Genomic DNA, 20854 nt, shown 5'->3' with positions numbered 1-20854 from the left:
CGTGTGAAACCCAGCTCGCTCTATTCGTCCACGAGACTCAGAGGGCCTTAGACACGGGTTCACAGGTAGATGCCGTTTTTCTTGACTTCCGCAAGGCGTTTGACACAGTTTCCCACAGTCGTTTAATGAACAAAGTAAGAGCATACGGACTATCAGATCAATTGTGTGATTGGATTGAGGAGTTCCTAGATAACAAAACGCAGCATGTCATTCTCAATGGAGAGAAGTCTTCCGAAGTAAGAGTGATTTCAGGTGTGCCGCAGGGGAGTGTCATAGGACCGTTGCTATTCACAATATACATAAATGACCTGGTGGATGACATCGGAAGTTCACTGAGGCTTTTTGCAGATGATGCTGTGGTGTATCGAGAGGTTGCAACAATGGAAAATTGTACTGAAATGCAGGAGGATCTGCAGCGAATTGACGCATGGTGCACGGAATGGCAATTGAATCTCAATGTAGACAAGTGTAATGTGATGCGAATACATAGAAACATAGGTCCCTTATCATTTAGCTACAAAATAGCAGGTCAGCAACTGGAAGCAGTTAATTCCATAAATTATCTGGGAGTACTCATTAGGAGTGATTTAAAATGGGATGATCATATAAAGTTGATCGTCGGTAAAGCAGATGCCAGACTGAGATTCATTGGAAGAATCCTAAGGAAATGCAATCCGACAACAAAGGAAGTAGGTTGCAGTACGCTTGTTCGCCCAATGCTTGAATACTGCTCAGCAGTGTGGGATCCGCACCAGGTAGGGTTGATAGAAGAGATAGAGAAGATGCAACGGAGAGCAGCGAGCTTCGTTACAGGATCATTTAGTAATTGCGAAAGCGTTACGGAGATGATAGATAAACTCCAGTGGAAGACTCTGCAGGAGAGACGCTCAGTAGCTCGGTACGGGCTTTTGTTAAAGTTTCGAGAACATACCTTCACCGAAGAGTCAAGCAGTATATTGCTCCCTCCTACGTATATCTCGCGAAGAGACCATGAGGATAAAATCAGAGAGATTAGAGCCCACGCAGAAGCATACCGACAATCCTTCTTTCCACGTACAATACGAGACTGGAATAGAAGGGAGAACCGATAGAGGTACTCAGGGTACCCTCCGCCACACACCGTCAGGCGGCTTGCGGAGTATGGATGTAGATGTAGATCTCTTGCTTAAATGGTAGACGCTCTATCCATGTGAGACACCGAGGGCACAGAGGATAGTGTGACTGCAGAGACTATCTCGCGAGACCCACGTCCTCATCTTATATGTCCACGCACTACATTCATAGTGTCCCTACCCAACACACTCATTACTCGTGGAAGACATTCTTACCAAGACCAGCAAGAATTCGGTTAATATGTGTGCAACCGCACAGAAGGTCATGGCCGGTATTGCCAGAACTATATACTTATATGGATATGGTGTCTGTTTTTTCGGACATGTCCTAAAGAACAGATACCAAAATATATGACTCACCGATTGAATTCTTAGGGGAATCGGCAAAAAGCCGCGAGTAATGAGTATAATGGGCAGGGGCGCTATGAATATAGTGCGGGACAGTAGGTTGGGAATGTGGGTGTCACGGGAGGCGTGCACGAGACAGTACATGCAGTCGCACTATCCTCTGTGCCCTCGGTGGCTCAGATGGATTCAGTCCGGCTTTCGCCGCCGTGCAGTGCGGACGTGTTGTTGTTTCCGCCTGCGGAGCGCGCGCGCTCGCTGTTGTTTACATTTCAGCGGCCGGCACTTACGTGTCGCTTACGTGCACTAGAGCCATGGCCAATCGTTTTCGAAAATCAAATTTACGATTCAACTTCTGCAACGAATACGCACGACCGAAGGCCTTGGAAGTGGAACGCTTCCTACGCGACGTTGCTAAGATCTCAGCTTCCGACATCTTGGGCATCCATTTGTCCGTATTAAGCAGTACTGTGTACGTGAAAGTCGTCAATGACGCGTTGTGTGAAAGAATACTTCGTGACACCAACCATGGATTACGATTTTCCCACGCCGACGGCAATGTCGGAGAGGTCACTGTCGACCATGCCGGTTTAGGAATGCGCACCATACGAGTTTTCGAACTCCCGTTCGAGCTACCGGCGCAAGACGTTATCGCGGCTTTCCGCCCCTATGGCACTGTACATGGCCACACTGCCGAACGCTGGGCGCAATTCCAAACGTACCCCGTTCTTAACGGTGTACGGCAGATCACCATCGACCTCCATCGCCACGTGCCATCTTACCTGCAAATTAGCGGCTGCCGAGCGGTTGTCATATACGACTGCCAACCCAAGACCTGTTCCGGGTGCGAAAAAGAAGGCCACCTCAGATCTGAGTGTCTTCAGCGAGGGATCACCCAATTGCCAGGCGCTACCGTGGCACCGACGGCTCCGACGACGATTTTACCGATCACCTACGCATCGGCACTCTCTTCTCCTCCCAGCGGCCGCCGCTCATCGGACCACGTACCGGTGACCTTTCCAGCTGCTATGGATACCGCCGGGGCCGACACGTCGCGCTCAAAGCCAGACGCTACTACGGCGCCACTACCAACAGCGACGACTTCCGACACCCACCAGCCTGAACATATGGACACCCCTTCATTTGACGTTCCCGCGACGGCCTTCCTCTCAGAGCGACGCGACTCCCTTCCGTCTTCCGACACAGAGGGACGAACCCGCAAACAACGTTCACCTAAGAGGCGCAAGAGGAGGCGTCGTACGGTCTCGGAACGAGACTGATCACCTCCCCCTGATGCTCCAGAGGCCGTCCGACACGACGAGGCCTCAGAGAACCTACACGACGATACGAATGACGACAACATGACGCCGACTGTGGATGTTTCGATGCCAACTCTACTGGCTCGCTCAGGTGCTCCTGAACCAATGGACTCCACCGATGCGACTGCCGCCGAGACGTCCTCCGCCCCTACGACCGAAGTGGAACGTACGACCATCACAACGACAGCGCCCTCAATGGTGTGGAGTGAGGACGTCGATGAGGACCCGGACCACACGCTGGGGAGAGAGTTACCCCAGACGGAAGCATCGTTACGCCGCTGATAACGCCGTCAGGTGGCGCACGGCACGACTCGCCGTTGCCTCGACCCTCTTCATCCTCCGCCGGTGGAGTTCCCCTTCACGGCGGGGGACGGCTCCAAACCTACCGAATAGCAACGACAAACACTAACACCATCAGCTCACCCGTGAAACTTCAACTGCTGCGAGAGATGATATGGGCGTCGGACGTCGATATAGCACTACTACAGGAAGTATACTTGGCCACACTTCCAGACGTCGCGGGATATAATACTTATCCTTCTCCTGGTGACCACCTGGGACGCGGTGTAGCCATCTACGCCAGAGAAGGCATTCCAGTGACCGATATCACATATCTTCCATCTGCCAGAGGCATGGCCGTCACCGTCATGGGGACGCGTATCGTCAACATTTACGCTCCGTCAGGCTCCACCCGCAGGCGCGACAGGGCCCTCTTCTATTCAGAAGAAATCGCTCCTTTGTTTCTTGGACGCTGCGACCATTACTTGTTTGGGGGTGATTTTAATTGTGTCTTGCACCCTAAAGATCAAGTGCCCCACTACAACACCTGTCAAGAACTGCGTCTTGTCGTCCGAGATCTGTTGCTCCGCGACACTTGGGAAGTTTAGCACGGCGACACCCCTGGACATACTTACCAGACGAGTCACTCCGCGAGCCGCCTGGACAGAATTTACGTCTCTCGGGAACTCACACCTGCAGTCCAAGGTGCAGAACTTTGGCCCCTGGCCTTTTCGGACCACAGTGCCTACATCTGCAACATTCTCTTCCCCAAGCAAGTGGTCTGGCGTAGTCGTGCACCGTGGAAGCTAAACACCTCCCATCTTCATGATCCCGAATGTCTTCAACGTGTTACCGAGACATGGGCCACATGTGAACGTCGCTTACCTAAATACTGCACGACCTTGACCTGGTGGCTGGAATGTGCCACACCTGCCATTCGACGTACTTTGATTCAGTATGGAAAGGAAGTTGCTATGTGGCGCCGGCACACTACCGACTATTTCTACGCCGTTCTCCGCGACCTGGACACCCAACCGCCCACACCCGACACCCAGAGGGAACGCAGCAGGATTAAGGCCCAAATTGTAACTTTGACACGCCGTCGACTGCAGGGGGCTATGGTGCGAACCCGATATCAAGATTCGGCGGAACAGGAACAGCCGACCATGCATCATATCGCCTCCGATAGGAAACATCGCCGACAACAACTCATCACCAGGATCACAACCTGTCGCGGCCAGCACGTCACTTGCCAAGCCGAAATTGTCAGTGCCTTTGTCGACCACTACCGCACAATGTACCAGGAGGAGACTACCGACAACCACGCTGAGGAGTCTGTGTTACCACACGTAACTCGCACCCTCACCAGCGACGAAGCGGATGAGCCGATGGAACCCATTACGCGTGGCGAAATCCACGATGCAATCAAAAAAGGTGCTCTGAATAAGTCACCTGGTGTCGACGGATTGCCGATATAATTTTATCGCGCTTTCTTCACACAAATGGCGTCACGGTGGACAACGATGTTTCATGAACTGCTGATGATGGGGAACGCCTTACCACCATCCTTCGTCACGGGAATTATTATACCCATCCACAAACCGACACCAGGTGTGACGACAGCACATTACCGTCCCCTGACTCTGCTTAACGCAGACTGTAAAATTTTTACACGCCTCCTGGCAACGCGATGCCGCAAGGTCCTGCCTAGCATTCTATCCCCGGAACAGACAACTCCGGGCGGCTCAGTTAATATACAAACGGCCACAGGAGAATGTCGCGATTTAATTGCACTGGCAGCGGCGTGCAGACTCCGCGCCGCAGTGGTTGCCATTGATTTTGACAGCGCATTCGACAAAGTGCGGCATCCTCTTCTGTTCTCCGTGATGAACCGCATGGGTTTTCCACCAGCCTTTATCGACGTAATCCGGCGCCTGTACGGCACCGCCGAATCGCTGATTCAGGTTAATGGCCGTGTGGCGGGACCAGTGGCGATCCGACGTTCCGTACGGCAAGGCTGCCCACTTTCGACCCTACTCTATGCCATCAGCCTGGAGCCACTCATCGGGAGTCTGACGAGCCACCTTTCTGGTCTCACTTTGCGACAGCACAGTTTTCGATGCCGTGCGTATGCGGACGACCTCCTTCTCTTGATCCGCTCACGGAGTGAAACACACACGATACTTGAATTGATATCAACGTACGGCACTGCAGCGGGCAGTAACATGAATGTGACTAAATCCGCGGCGATGCCCATTGGACGCGGCCTCTCACACGACGACTTAGCACCTCTCCCGTGTCTACAGAAACTACGATACCTTGGTATCATTTTCACCTCGACCGTGCGCCGCTCCGCTGCCATCAATTTTCGCTGTGCGCTCCAAACCATCTGCACGACGGTGCGACAAAATCTTCTCCGACGACTCGATTCTTTACAACGTGTCCAATACCTCAATCAACATGTGGCGTTCAGAATGGTCCACATTGCACAGGTCCTCCCGCTGCCATCAACTATTGGACGCAGCCTCCAGGCTGCCTTCGGATACTTCCTCACGGCCGGTACGCTCTTTAAGGTACGCTACGACGCGCTCACCCTTCCCCCGCGAGCGGGTGGCCTCGGTCTTGTCAATGTGCGACTCCACGCGGCGTCCTTGTACACGTCCACCATGCATAAGCAGTGGCACGGGGGCGCCTCCCTTACGCGCAGCTTGCTGGAAATTCTTGTGCCCGCGACCATAACACCACCAGTACCAGTCGGACACATCAAGCACCATCTGACTCACATTTCTGATTTCATCGTCGACTTCAGTTATGCTCACACACACTTACCGACCACGCGTTCTCCTCGACCTAAAGATTTTTACACCCCACTCTTTCGTTCCATATCCAGCAACAATATCTAACTGCGACATCCGTCCACGCGGTGGCCCACGGTTTGACGTCACATCCACCAGCCTTTTCTTCCCTCCAACGTCCGGGCAACATGGTACCAGGTCGCAAATGAGAAATTCGCCACAAATCATAGTCTTCACGCCATCGGACTAAAGGACTCTCCACTCTGCTCCATCTGCCACCTCATGGATGACGATTTCCATCAACTGACTTGTGCTGCCACCAGTGACGTCTGGAAACTTGCCCGACAGTTCGTTGCCTGTTACCTCCGTGTTCCGCCGGACTCGATTGACCCATGGACTTTTATCCATCCTGAGAATACATATTTCCCCGCCACCAAAAATCATGCGATTGTATGGGTCAAGGGATGGACCATCACCTATATGTATAATGATGGCGACAAATCACGCCTTGATTTCTGGCAGTACTTACAAACCGCCCATAGTGAAGTCGAACAGCGACCGCGCTACCACGCCTTCTTCGCTAATTACCTACACGCGATCTTTACGTCACCCCCGCTCAGTTGGATGGTACCACACGCCGACAACACTCCCGCCCCGCCTGCTGACATCTGAGACCCCTCGCGCTGCTTTCTACATTGTAACCCATAGTGGAGTAGGCGCATGGACACGCGCATCCTTTCTTTTATGCACGACACCAGATAAACACTGGTTTTTCCCTCACTCCACTGTAAATTGCTTTACACCTCTTAGCTTCCATCAGTATTATTAGTTTTTTTTCCTACACCTTGTTCATACTAAAAAACTTGCTCACCTTGTACGAGTATCATGTCTTGTGTTATTTTCGCCGGAAGGATGGCATTTTTCTTGTATTTAAGTTTGTACCAATAAAGATCTTTTGTTCATTTACCCTGTTTCTGGTGAAAAAAAAGATGGATAGAGCGTCTGCCATGTTAGCAGGAGACCCCGGGTTCGAGTCCCGGTCAACGCACACGTTGTCACCTCTCGCCGTTGTTATACATCAACGCCCGTCAGCTGCTGAAGGTATTAATATATAATTCTAATTTAGTTCTAGACGGCTGCAGGTCATAAATGGTGTCCGAAAGAACAGACGCCATATTCATATAAGTATATCCACTATTTCCTGTCGGATAGGAGGCACAGATAAGAAGAGGTTATGATATGCATGGCGTACAATACGACAGTCCTCCATTGTGGTGGTCAGACGTGGTTGACCGAAACCTTGAGGACGTTATGCTTGGCCTCACGTTCCCATGAAGTCCAACATCAGGGTAGTGTCGCACCCGAATGCCCCACAAATATGGGTATTACACTATTCGACCAACCGTCCAAATGGAGGCCCACAATGACGTACTTCCAAATTCCGTCAGCTGCTCGCACTGGTTCTCCATGTCCTTCATAGTGATCACTGAACATCGGACGCTTCTCACGCTGCTCATAGATCCCGTCAAGCTTCGTAAAAGCACTAAAGTCGTACAGCACTAATACATTCTAGCGGCCGCTCAACCTCTCACAGAGAATTGCATCTCTATCATTTTACATACCAGCAGATGGTGTGTGCGTGTACGAAGTCACATTGACATCCGACCGACCATGTTTTCTGGGATGGGGAGACCTGGGTACGTTTATGCGGATTCCTTTTCGACGTTTTCAAATTTTTTAGTTAGATTTATTGTGTTTATATTTGTTTGGTCTTCTAACATGATTACTAAAGTTAGCTTGGTATATACTATATTTAAGAGTGCAAAGTAGTTTTATATAGGTTCAAGTCGAGTGTGTAAACGTGCCCCAGATATGCACAGGCTTACATATCCGGGCACATTTACGGATATTATAGAATACAGTAACGAGTGAAAAAAACGCAGCGCTAAAGTTTTCAAACTATGTGTAGTTGTCAGTAATCAAAATTACAGGAATTACAAGTGTACGTACACCAAGTAACTGTAAAACACAAGAGTTTTACTGGAAATGAAAAAATTTTTTGACGAACTTCCACCTGTTAACATAGTATGTCCTACACAGAAGTTTGAATGTTGAGTAAAGACCTGATTATAATCACTGTCCGAGTTGCAGTTTATGCACAGTAAAAATAATGTTTCCTGTGGCACAATCGTCATCAGTCCACCCTTTATGTCTAAGCCATTGATCCCATTCTTGATTTCTTTTTGATCTTTTGTATCGTTTCAAGGAACAAATACAAAGGTAATTTTAATCCTTTCCATTGGACTGCTGCAGGTTTTAAGAAAAAGGAAGAAAAAGTGGTTGAGACATTCATTGAAACGGCGAGTGCTTGCTAACAGGCGCTTTGGACTAATTTTCGAGAGAAGATTGTGAGTCAGGTGGAGATACGAGATCACAGATGACATTTAAAGGGAAGAGGGAGAGGATGGCAGAAGACAGGAGAGCACGGAGGGACACCATGCGAAAACCTGCCTTTGAGCAGAACAATAAAGATGACATCAGAAGTAGGCCTATCCACATTTCTCCTTGTTCTAGCTTTTAGCAGTTTCTTCTGATTTTTAGTCCTTGCTGTCGTTGCATTAATTCTATATGTTTGAAATTCATTGGGTTCAAACAACTTTTTTTAGCAATTTCAACATTTTATTGTCCTGTACTTTTAATTTTCTACATTGCGTTTTCAGCTGCCGTTGGCTTAAAATTTCCTTGAATGGAGTGTGAAGGTACGTTTATATATTTGGTATGTATCGGCACAAGTATGCGCGACGTGTATAAGCGTCTTCGGGACTTTCATCGTGACTTGTGAGAGGGCGCTACTTCCAAGTCATACAAGTGTGATCGTGCGTTTACATCTGACAATTTGAATCAGTGCCTTTGGTAATGCAGACCTGTTCGGAATTCGCGATGGCTCCCCAAAACGATGTTGAAGACTTAACGGTTTTATGTGCTGGCGTGCTTATCCTTTTGGATTAACAAAGGAAAGAACGGCACAACACCACAAAACGCAATGAATACAACAATTGACTCCACAGAACACTCAAGATAAAATAGGCAGTTGTAAATAAACATGGCGGTGTGGCACAAGGAAAGACTGTTACTGGGCATGCGCAGCTGCTGTGAATTGACGGGTGTATCGCGAAGAAGCTATAAACAAAACATATATGACACATATATGCGCGGTCACATCCAGTGAACTTTTATATGAGATGGTGTATCGCGACATTTCAGATCGATATGACCCTCATATAAGTTGCGATACATATAACCCAGTGTAAACATACATCTAGAATGGCAATGAAAAATAGTGCGTAAACCTGCCCCAACATAACTGCGAAAAGGTGCCCCATGTCCATGTTTGAAATATGTTCAGAAATACAGGAACAACTTTCAGGCTTTCAACACAAGTGTAAAAATCCCTCGTTATTAATTGACGCACTTCCGTCGGAGGTTCGAGTCCTCCCTCGGGCTTGGGTGTGTGTGTGTGCTGTTCCTAGCATAAGTTAGTTTAAGTAGTGTGTAAGTATAGGGACCGATGACCTCAACAGTTTGGTCCCCTAGAAATTCACACACATTTGAACATTAACTGATGATTGGTTTCAGATCTTTTCAGTCCATTTTCAAATTATCCAACTAAGGCATACAACGATATTCATTTCGTGTGGGACGTTCATCGCGTTGTACAAATGTTCCTTGTAAAGTAGAAATATCCCATGTAAATGAACCTATATTTATCTATTCTCAATACTAAAAGGTATGCTCCCTAGGAACTTCGATGTTTGAGTAATTAAATTAACTCACCTTGCACAAAAATTCAAATTTTTTCTTTGGGCTAAGACGTTCATTCAGATGGCGCCGTAAAGTTTGTGAGACCCCCAGCAGAAGGTAGTACTAATATTCCGTTACCGGTCACGTTCTATCAATAATGGTACCCGGTAAAAGTGCTCTGTGTAAACGTGCCCCGGTCTTCCCTTTCAGTTCTTTGTTACACACTGTATGTACGCTCCGCCACACTTCGTATGGCGGCCTGTAAAGTACAGACGGAAGACGCAGATAATAACTTATAGGCGATAATACGTCAGATGCTGTGTCGTAGCCATCAGAGAACAAGAACACTGTTAACTGCTGACACCGTTTCTGGCCGCTACATGCTTAAATTCTCCGTCGTAGCAAGAAGGTTTGTTCTTCCTTTCTTAAAATTCATTGACAGCCACATCACGAGTGCAGCTTCTATTGAACGCATGCTGCAAAATATCATATAGAGAGATCTCCGCGTTCCGTTTCGTGGTTCTTGGGTGAGGTTCTATACAATGCAGCTATTTTTTCAATCAAAATTCAGTACCACTTTGCCCTACAAATTCGAACATAATCGTTGCCAGGTATATAAAAACGCCGCTGCAACCTTGGGGTCCACTTCCTCAGTTTGTGCAGCTCATCATGAAACTGCATCGTTTATAGATAGCAGTAATCCGATATGTATCTGTAATTGGTTACATATAAGACAAGATCACGTTCTAGATCGTGATGTAAATGCACAGGGCATGATATGTTTCTCTTGCTGGTTGGTTAACCAACCAACCAACCCAGCGCGTACAGGGAGCTAACATTCACTTTCACTTAAAATACTATCCACTGGACGGCTCTTAGCTCAGCAGTTAAGTATAACCTGCGAAATGAAAAATACACACTATCCCAGTGACTGGACACTATCAAAACCTTTCTCTATTGCCAAGGAGAGTAGTCTTGTACTAACAAAGAAATTTGCACTTAATGGTTAACTCCTGCTGTTTTACGTTCTGTACATCGATTTTGTCAAACATACGAAGAACAGACTTCATCAGTTCGAACAGTTATCCCATTACTAAGTAATAAGAGTTGTTGTCAGTCGTGTCTTGTTAACGGTGGTAGCTGAGTTATTTTGCTGCCATCTGGAACGAAACGATAAGTGACGGTTGCGCATACTGCTGTAGCACGGCGCTTGTTATCTCTTTCAAGGTTAGTTACACATCTGAAACACAGATGGCATCACAATGTTATTTCCTGGGTAGTCTGACCTTCATCTTCAGACATATGCCGTATGGGTCATGGGATTATTTTCAGGGAAAGAGAACTCTAAAGAACAACTTTGTCCTCTAGATGGATAACACAAGGGAAAGGTTTATTGTTAAGACACGCACGTTGCAATAAAGACCGGAATGAAGTGAGCACTTCATCTAACAAGCTGCGGAGACAACACAGCGTTGAATGGTGTACCGTCTCAATCAAGCCACGACCAAGAAACCGGAAAACCCTCACCTAGGGTTATGGCCAGAAAGGATTTGGCTGCCGTATTATGGAACGTGGAAAGACAATGAAATATGAAACCTACTGTAAGACATAAAGATTACTAAGTATAGCCAATAGAAGAAGAAGAAGACGCAATGTCTTCACTGACGGAGTCGTGTGGTTACACAGCAACGCTTGGCGACATTCTGCCTATCAAACGCACAAGCCAAATGATTTTTGACATTTGTAATATTTGAAAATGGCCTAAGGCTAAAGTCTAGACAGTGCAATAAAAGCATGTCATGCAGTCAAATGGTGGTTATGTCTTTCGGTAAAAATCAAACACCTGTTGCGTCGCTTCATATGAGACGTCTTTGAACGTATGTCCTACAGCCCACACTTGACTCGCTACGGTCGCAGGTTCTAATCCTGCCTCTGGTATTGATGTGTGTGATGTCCTTAGGTTAGTTAGGTTTAAATAGTTCTACGTTCTAGGGCACTGATGACCACAGATGTTAAGTCCCATAGTGTTCAGAGCCAGACTTGACTCCAAGTGATTTTATTATCTCCCTTCGCATCAAAAAGTTGCTTGATTCTCAAAACTTAAGCTCCGACGAAGAAATTGGAGATGCTGTCACGGGCTGGGTCTCTCGGTCGGTAGATTATTATGCCAAGGGAATTTGACATTTCATTAATATACGATATGATACAAGAAAATTAAAGATGGGGTAGATAACAAACAGTGTGGCTTTTGGAAAGGTTAGGGTACCACAGAGGCAATTCTGACGCTGCGGCTGATAATGGAAGCAAGACTGAAAAAAAAAAAAAAGAACTCGAGACATGCTCATAAGATTTGTCGATCTAAAAAAAGCGTTCGACAATGTCAGATGGTGCAAGATGTTCGAAATTCTGAGAAAAACAGGAGTAAGCTATAGGAAAGACGGGTAATATACAATATGTACAAGAACCAAGAGGGTACGATAAGATTAGAAGACGAAGAACGAAGTTCTCGGATTAAAAAGTATGTAAGGCAGGGATGTAATCTTTCGCCCCTACTGTTCAATATATACATCGATGAAGCAATGACGGAAGTAAAAGAAAGATTCAAGAGTGGAAGTGGAATTAAAATTTAAGGCGAGAGGATATCAATTATAAGAATCGATGATGACATTGCTATTCTCGATGAAAGTGAAGAAGAATTACAGGCTCTGTTGAAGTGAATGAACAGTCTAATGGGTACAGAATATGAATAGAGAGTACACCGAAAAAGTAATGAGAAGTAGGAGAAATGTGAACATCGAGGAACTTAACATCAGAATTGTGGATCACGAAGTAGATGATTCTGCTATCTAGGAAGACTAGCACTGGCAAACACGGCATTCCTGATCAAGAGAAATGTACTAGTATCAAACATAGCACTTAATTTAAGGAAGAATATTCTGAAAACGTACATTTGAAGCAAAGCTTTGTATGGTAGTTAAACATGGACTGTGGACATGGACTGTGGGAAAGCTGCGAAAGAAGAGACTCGAAGAATTTGAAATGTGCTGCTACAGATTGATGTTGTAGATTAGGTGGACTGATAAGATAAGTAATGAAGAGTTTATTCGCAAAATCGGCGAAGAAAGAAATAGATGGAAAACACTGACAAGAAGAAGGGACAGGATGATAGGACGTCTGTTAAGACATCAGGAAATAACTTCCGTTGTACTACGGGAAGTGGGACAAGGGAAAAACTGTAGTGGGAAACAGAGAATGGAAGAAATGCAGGAGATATTTGAGGACGTAGGTTGCAGTTGCTACCCTGAGGTGAAGAGTTTAGCACAGGAGAGGAATTCGTGACAGGCCGCATTAGACCAGTTAGAAGACGACTCAAAAAACGAAAAGAAAACATATATTGGCGTTTAAGGCTGTCCTGGTATTTCTATTGCACATATATCTCAGCAGTTTTTCCCTGGATGCCATAGTGTAAGTCCTACAATATTTCTTCGAAACAACTGTCCGACATCTTCAGGTGGATACAGTTGCTGCTGCCGTAAAGCGCGACTGGCAGCAGCAAGTTAACGTAATCAGCTGAAGATATCAGACGTTGTTTCAAAGAGATGTTGTGGGATCTAACACTGCGTCATTCGGGGGCAAATCCGAGAAGCGTATTTTGAATATGAAAAAAATAATTGTGATCAGTACTTGCGTAGCGAGGGTTCCGTACAAACGTAGTTAGGTATGCATATGACTCATCCACCCAGGAAATCGAGAATCCCGAAGCTTTTTTTCCTGTTATCGATATCGATAGAGGCAAGGGCTACGTCTTCCCACTCCTGAAAAAAAGAGGATCTTAACTGATGGACGGACAGACAGGTGGATAAAAAATGACAAAAAGTTTTTATTTGTGGATATAGTTACAAATTACCAATTTCCAGATTTTTCCCCTCACTTGTAGTGAGAAACTTGCCACATTTCTTGAGTCTAAATCAACGAGAAGGATAGGTTTTGACTGAGTTTGCGAGTATCGAAATATGTGACATAAATGGTTGTATCTTTTTATTGCATTGGGTTGGAACAATCAACTTTTTACGCCACCAAGGGACCGTAGACGTTAATACGTGACATAAATGTCAGCTTGATACGTCAATCCATTCCTGAGAAAAATGGATCTTTACAGATTGACAGGCAGACGGACAGTCGGATAACGAATGACCAAAAAATTTCATGACTCAAGAAGTCTACTTATGTTACACAACGTTAAAAGTTAAGACAATTATACTTACTGAATCATTATATCGGCACAATTCTGTGTCTATGTGTTACGAAGATTATTGACAGTGTCACTTGATGTTTTTTTGACTGAAACCGGTCGTGTTGCAATCAGTGTACCTTAATACAGCTATGGTCATATAAACTTGGAACATAAAACATTTATTTGTTAGTGTTGTGACTCGACGAAACTATTTACGTCTGGCTGTAACTGTGGGCTCTTGGGTTCCTGTGGGAGAAACCTCATCAAACTAGAACACATGGAATATTAGTTCACTTTATTATCTAAATAAATAAAAGATTTAGTTAGCAATGACACAGTTCTTTGCCACAAGATTTCTTGATAGTTTTCGTCATTGACTATGAAAGCATCACTTGATGCACAGATTAATAAAGTATTGTCTCGCAGTCCAAAATGCAACAGTTACGAAAGTATATTTCACTTTTCTACGTGACATGTTGACTGCTATACCTGAGATGAGGAACTAGGGCTGAGTTCTTGCATCCCTAACATTATATTGACTTCAGCGTGAGGGCGCTTCTATGCTGAAAGGGAGGTGTGGTCTTCTGCGGTGCCTCCCATTGGTTGTTTCGGATTGCAGCGAGCCCTTGCTAATGTCTGTGGTATCGATTCGCCTTTCTGACTTTGTGTGGCATCGCGATCTCTGGACGATACAACCGTTAGCATCCTCTTTAGTTTTTTGTGCCATAAACATTATACCACCTTTGTAGAAGCTAAAGATTTACTTTGCTGTTTTACAAGGTGTTAACATAAGGGAACAATAACAGTGATGATGAACTTTTTGTGCAGACTTCCGACAAGCTGTGCTGCGGCTGCTGCGGAACAAGGTGCTGATGCTGAACACGATCAGTTCTGTGTGCTTCATGTTCGGCTACGTGGGCTACTGGACCTTCATGCCCAAGTACATGGAGACGCAGTTCCGGCAGTCCGCCTCCAGGGCCAGCCTCATCACAGGTCAGTTCGCCAGCTCATACGCCTGTTTAAGGACGCCAGTCTTGGCTGCACGACTTCTGAATACAAAATTTAGGGGAATGCAAATCGTGTTAAAAAGTTTTCGGGGCATTCACATGGAGAAACACATTGATAATTGCCACATAGTGCCCCACATTAAATTGCAATAAATTCAGCTGCAGCATCTAGCATGGCGTAAGTGGTATAAAGATTCTGGAATGTCTTTACCGGCCGAAAACACTGGCACCAACGCTAGCTGTAACGAACCGAAAAGTGAAAAATCGCGACAGACAACATCGATAGAGTGTCAAGAACTGGCTTTCCTCTGGGAAACTATAATAAATTTAGGGAAACTACGGCAAAATCAAATCTTGATTGCCGAACAGGGCTGGTTGCTGACAAATGGACTCGGCAGATTTTCTTGCCTTGTCTCAGCTTGTTCCCGTATCTAATGACTTTCGTCGACGCCATATTGATCCCTGATCTTTCTTCCTTTCCTCGTTTTGCTTACTCTGCTTGATAGTATTTACCTGCATACTTTTAAAAAAGAAATGCGTTACGCTGCTCGCAAGTGCATAATTGTAATAGTTTTAAATGTATACGACAAGAAATATCGAAATTCAAGAAAGAAATTTTCACTCTGCAGCGGAGTGTGCGCTGATGTGAAACTCCCTAACAGATTAAAACTGTGTGCCAGACCGAGATTCGAACTTGGGACCTTTGCCTTTTGCGAGCAAGTGCTCTACCGTAATTTTTTAAGCAACATTTTGTTCTAATTGTTCGTTGAATTTGTTCGGGGCGGACGTCCGATAACACCCGTTTAAGTTCTTTGTTGATCCATTCACTCAGTATTTTGTTACAGAGGGTAGCTATCCTGTACCTGACTGGTATTCGGACCCGGGTCTTCCATTTACTAGGCAGACACGCTAACCGTTACGCCACCCCATATGTTCGGTATTGTTCGTTTCGTTTTGTCTGGGCGGACGCCACATGACATCCGTTCAAGTTGGTCGTTGATTCCTTTACCCAATATTCTTATTACAGAGGACAATCGGCCCTCTGACCGAACACGCTGAGCCACTGTGCCGGCACCATATGAGCTACCCAAGCACCACTCACGACCCGTTCTCGCGGCTCAGGTAGCTTAGATGGTAGAGCACTTTCCCGCAAAAGGCAAAGGTGCAAGAGTTCGAGTATCGGTCCGGCACAAAGTTTTAATCTGACAGGAAGTTTCAAATCAGCGCACACTCCGCTGCAGAGTGAAAATTTCATCCTGGAATTTCGATATTTCTTGTCGTACACATTTAAAACTATTGCAATTATGCACATGCGACCACCGTAAAGTATTTCTTTTTTTTAAATACATAGTTAAATACTTTCGCGTAGAGTAAGCAAAATGAGAAAAGGAATAAAGATCAGGGTTCAATATGGCGTTGACGAAAGTCATTAGATACGGGAACAAACTGAGACAAGGAAAGAAAATCTACCGAGTCGATTCGTAAGCAAGCCGCCTTGTTCGTCAAGCAAGTATTGGTTTTGCCGTAGTTACCCTAATTTTTTAAAAAAAAATTCAACTAGAGAGAGCAGCTCTTGATTGCCGAACAGGATATAGGACCATCATCATCCGAATGCATGTTCAGTGTCACCTTGTAAGCAAAATGAGCGCTTACGTGCGGGAAATTGTAACAAGATATTCCATCAGAAGCTGTCTGTGAATATATTCATATAACAAAGGTATTATACTGAGTCCTTTCACACGTCGCTTAGCTTATCTTTAAATCACTTTGCATCCGTGCTGCATCACTTACCTGGGTCATTGAACTGTTTTTGTCGACGTAACCGTTAGCATAGGTATGTTCAATTCTGCAGCAATAACATCACATAGCTGGCGCGAGGGGGTGTGTCTATCAAATCTGCTGTAATTTGAAGGTGTTTATTTGACGCAGATGAACGTTTTTCATCCGTTACATATCGGCCATCAGCTCCTTGATCGATCAGCTAAAAGTATAATTTCCAATAATAGTCTCACATGGAGCCCTCAGCTCTCAGGTTTTGTGCCTTGGTGTCCTTGGGTGCGATCTGCTTCATCTATTAGCATACTTTTCTGCATCGCGTTTGACGTTGCAAGAAGTTTAATGTAATCATCTCCTGCCCCATCTTCAGCCATTAGCAGCATTTCAACAACCCATCTAAATGTCCTTGCAACGACCTGAAATTTGTCTGTCTTCGTTTGTTACGCCTTCCTTTGGAAAATATATGCGGATGACTATGAAACAATCCTTCCTCACGTATAGGAGTACTTGTTCTTTATTATCTCATAACTAGTTTCGAGACGAGAGATCTCATTCTCAAATGCCCACCACTGTACCTTCCACAACAGAAGTGTTATAACAAGCAGTCGTTACAGTATGCTCACAGCGCCACAAACATTTCGTTACAGACATACTTCGTTGATGTTCCAAGGAAAACGGAACTTGCTGCTATAGTCTACGCCTGTGGTCCAGAATCAACGTAGAAGTTTCTCCCAGAGAAAAAGGGAGACTGATCAAGTGACACATGGTTCGCACATTTGACTCGCATTGTGACCGTACAGCACTATACAGAATAATCATCACACTTGAAGTTTAGTGAAGTTCGGTGGCAGGAGGAACAAGACTTCTGGTCAGGTGATTACAGGGTTATAAACACAAAATCAAATAGGGGTAATGCAGGAGTAGGTTTAATAATGAATAGGAAAATAGGAATGCGGGTAAGCTACTACAAACAGCATAATGAACGCATTATTGTGGCCAAGATAGATACGAAGCCCACACCTACTACAATAGTACAAGTTTATATGCCAACTAGCTCTGCAGATGACGAAGAAATTGAACAAATGTACGATGAAGTAAAAGAAATTTTTCACATAGTGAAGGGAGACGAAAATTTAATAGTAATGGGTGACTGGAATTCGAGTGTAGGAAAAGGGAGAGAAGGAAACATAGTAGGGGAGTATGGATTGGGGCTAAGAAATGAAAGAGGAAGCCGCCTAGTAGAATTTTGTACAGAGCACAACTTAGTCATAGGTAACACTTGGTTTAAGAATCATGAAAGAAGGTTGTATACGTGGAAGAACCCTGGAGATACTAAAAGGTATCAGATAGATTATATAATGGTAAGACAGAGATTTAGGAACCAGGTTTTAAGTTGTAAGACATTTCCAGGGGCAGATGTGGACTCTGACCACAATCTATTGGTTATGACCTGTAGATTAAAGCTGAAGAAACTGCAAAAATGTGGGAAATTAAGGAGATGGGACCTGGATAAACTGAAAGAACCAGAGGTTGTACAGAGTTTCAGGGAGAGCATTAGGGAACAATTGACAGGAATAGGGGAAAGAAATACAGTAGAAGAAGAATGGGTAGCTCTGAGGGATGAAGTAGTGAAGGCAGCAGAGGATAAAGTAGGTAAAAAGACGAGGGCTGCTAGAAATCCTTGGGTAACAGAAGAAATATTGAATTTAATTGATGAAAGGAGAAAATATAAAAATGCAATAAATGAAGCAGGCAAAAAGGAATACAAACGTCTCAAAAATGAGATCGGCAGGAAGTGCAAAATGGCTAAACAGGGATGGCTAGAGGACAAATGTAAGGATGTAGAAGCTTATCTCACTAGGGGTAAGATAGATACTGCCTACAGGAAAATTAAAGAGACCTTTGGAGAAAAGAGAACCACGTGTATGAATATCAAGAGCTCAGATGGCAACCCAGTTCTAAGCAAAGAAGGGAAGGCAGAAAGGTGGAAGGAGTATATAGAAGGTTTATACAAGGGTGATGTACTTGAGGACGATATTATGGAAATGGAAGAGGATGTAGATGAAGACGAAATGGGTGATACCATACTGCGTGAAGAGTTTGACAGAGCACTGAAAGACCTGAGTCGAAACAAGGCCCCCGGAGTAGACAACATTCCATTACAACTACTGACGGCTTTGGGAGAGCCAGTCATGACAAAACTCTACCAGCTGGTGAGCAAGATGTATGAGACAGGCGAAATACCCTCAGACTTCAAGAAGAATATAATAATTCCAATCCCAAAGAAAGCAGGTGCTGACAGATGTGAAAATTTCCGAACTATCAAGTTAATAAGTCACAGCTGCAAAATACTAACGCGAATTCTTTACAGACGAATGGAAAAACTGGTAGATGCGGACCTCGGGGAGGATCAGTTTGGATTCCGTCGAAATGTTGGAACACGTGAGGCAATACTGACCTTACGACTTATCTTAGAAGAAAGATTAAGAAAAGGCAAACCTACGTTTCTAGCATTTGTAGACTTAGAGAAAGCTTTTGACAATGTTGACTGGAATACTCTTTTTCAAATTCTAAAGGTGGCAGGTGTAAAATACAGGGAGCGAAAGGCTATTTACAATTTGTACAGAAACCAGATGGCAGTCATAAGAGTCGAGGGGCATGAAAGGGAAGCAGTGGTTGGGAAAGAAGTGAGACAGGGTTGTAGCCTCTCCCCGATGTTATTCAATCTGTATATTGAGCAAGCAGTAAAGGAAACAAAAGAAAAATTTGGAGTAGGTATTAAAATTCATGGAGACGAAGTAAAAACTTTGAGGTTCGCCGATGACATAGTAATTCTGTCAGAGACGGCAAAGGACTTGGAAGAGCAGTTGAACGGAATGGACAGTGTCTTGAAAGGAGGATATAAGATGAACATCAACAAAAGCAAAACGAGGATAATGGAATGTAGTCCAATTAAATCGGGTGATGCTGAGGGAATTAGATTAGGAAATGAGACACTTAAAGTAGTAAAGGAGTTTTGCTATTTAGGAAGTAAAATAACTGATGATGGTCGAAGTAGAGAGGATATAAAATGTAGACTGGCAATGGCAAGGAAAGCGTTTCTGAAGAAGAGAAATTTGTTAACATCGAATATAGATTTAAGTGTCAGGAAGTCATTTCTGAAAATATTTGTTTGGAGTGTAGCCATGTATGGAAGTGAAACATGGACGATAACTAGTTTGGACAAGAAGAGAATAGAAGCTTTCGAAATGTGGTGCTACAGAAGAATACTGAAGATAAGGTGGATAGATCACGTAACTAATGAGGAGGTATTGAATAGGATTGGGGAGAAGAGAAGTTTGTGGCACAACTTGACTAGAAGAAGGGATCGGTTGGTAGGACATGTTTTGAGGCATCAAGGGATCACAAATTTAGCATTGGAGGGCAGTGTGGAGGGTAAAAATCGTAGAGGGAGACCGAGAGATGAGTACACTAAGCAGATTCAGAAGGATGTAGGTTGCAGTAGGTACTGGGAGATGAAGAAGCTTGCACAGGATAGAGTAGCATGGAGAGCTGCATCAAACCAGTCTCAGGACTGAAGACCACAACAACAAACAAATGTCAGCAACACATATCGATACCACAGAAGTTAGTGACAGCTCACTGCAACTTACAATGACGAATGGGAGATGCTCCAGAAGACCACAGCTCTCCCCCAGCACTCCAGCACCGTCATACTGAGCTTAATGTCTTCATCTACCGAAGCATGAATCACGGCCAGACCCAAATTTCCATATGTCACAACTTGCACTCGTACAGGAAGCACATATTTTTACTGAGAGTTGAGGTTCTCGTGTCGGCGAATAAATGTGAAATAGCAGTGCCTTTATTAAGAAGTAAAATTCAATGTTCTTTCGGGGAGGCGTGCATAGCCGAAGCGGTGAAGGCGATCGCTCGCGTAAATCCAAGTTCGAGTCCCAGCCTGTCATTCCAGTGTACAGCCGACGGTAGCTCATATTCGCAATTGCGAATACATTTCCTGTATTTCATTCGGGGAGCCTGGTGGTTCTAAACACCGTCCGATCATCGATGCTTAGGTTTAAAGGCAAACAGTGGAGTAGTTAATTGGAAAAGTGCGCGGCCTACACCATTAGTTCAGAAAGTGTTTCATTGGATTAATAAAAATAATATAATTGTTAAGATGGCG

The 20854-nt window shown here is 44.9% G+C and overlaps 1 protein-coding gene across 2 annotated transcripts in view; it reads left to right on the top strand.

Annotated features, from left to right (window-relative positions):
• Window positions 1-20854, top strand: part of LOC126279611 (solute carrier organic anion transporter family member 74D-like) — a 186171-nt gene that overhangs the window by 134589 nt on the left and 30728 nt on the right. For both annotated transcript variants that reach the window (XM_049979693.1, XM_049979692.1), the window contains exon 8: window positions 14714-14878. In XM_049979693.1, coding sequence (XP_049835650.1) covers window positions 14714-14878 — 165 coding nt within the window. The remainder of the gene's footprint in view (window positions 1-14713; window positions 14879-20854) is intronic.

This window comes from Schistocerca gregaria, chromosome 1 (genome assembly GCF_023897955.1).
Source record: "Schistocerca gregaria isolate iqSchGreg1 chromosome 1, iqSchGreg1.2, whole genome shotgun sequence".
Lineage (NCBI taxonomy): Eukaryota > Metazoa > Arthropoda > Insecta > Orthoptera > Acrididae > Schistocerca > Schistocerca gregaria.
The sequence above is the reverse complement of the archived record's forward strand: the minus strand, read 5'-3'. Positions and strand labels throughout refer to the sequence as shown.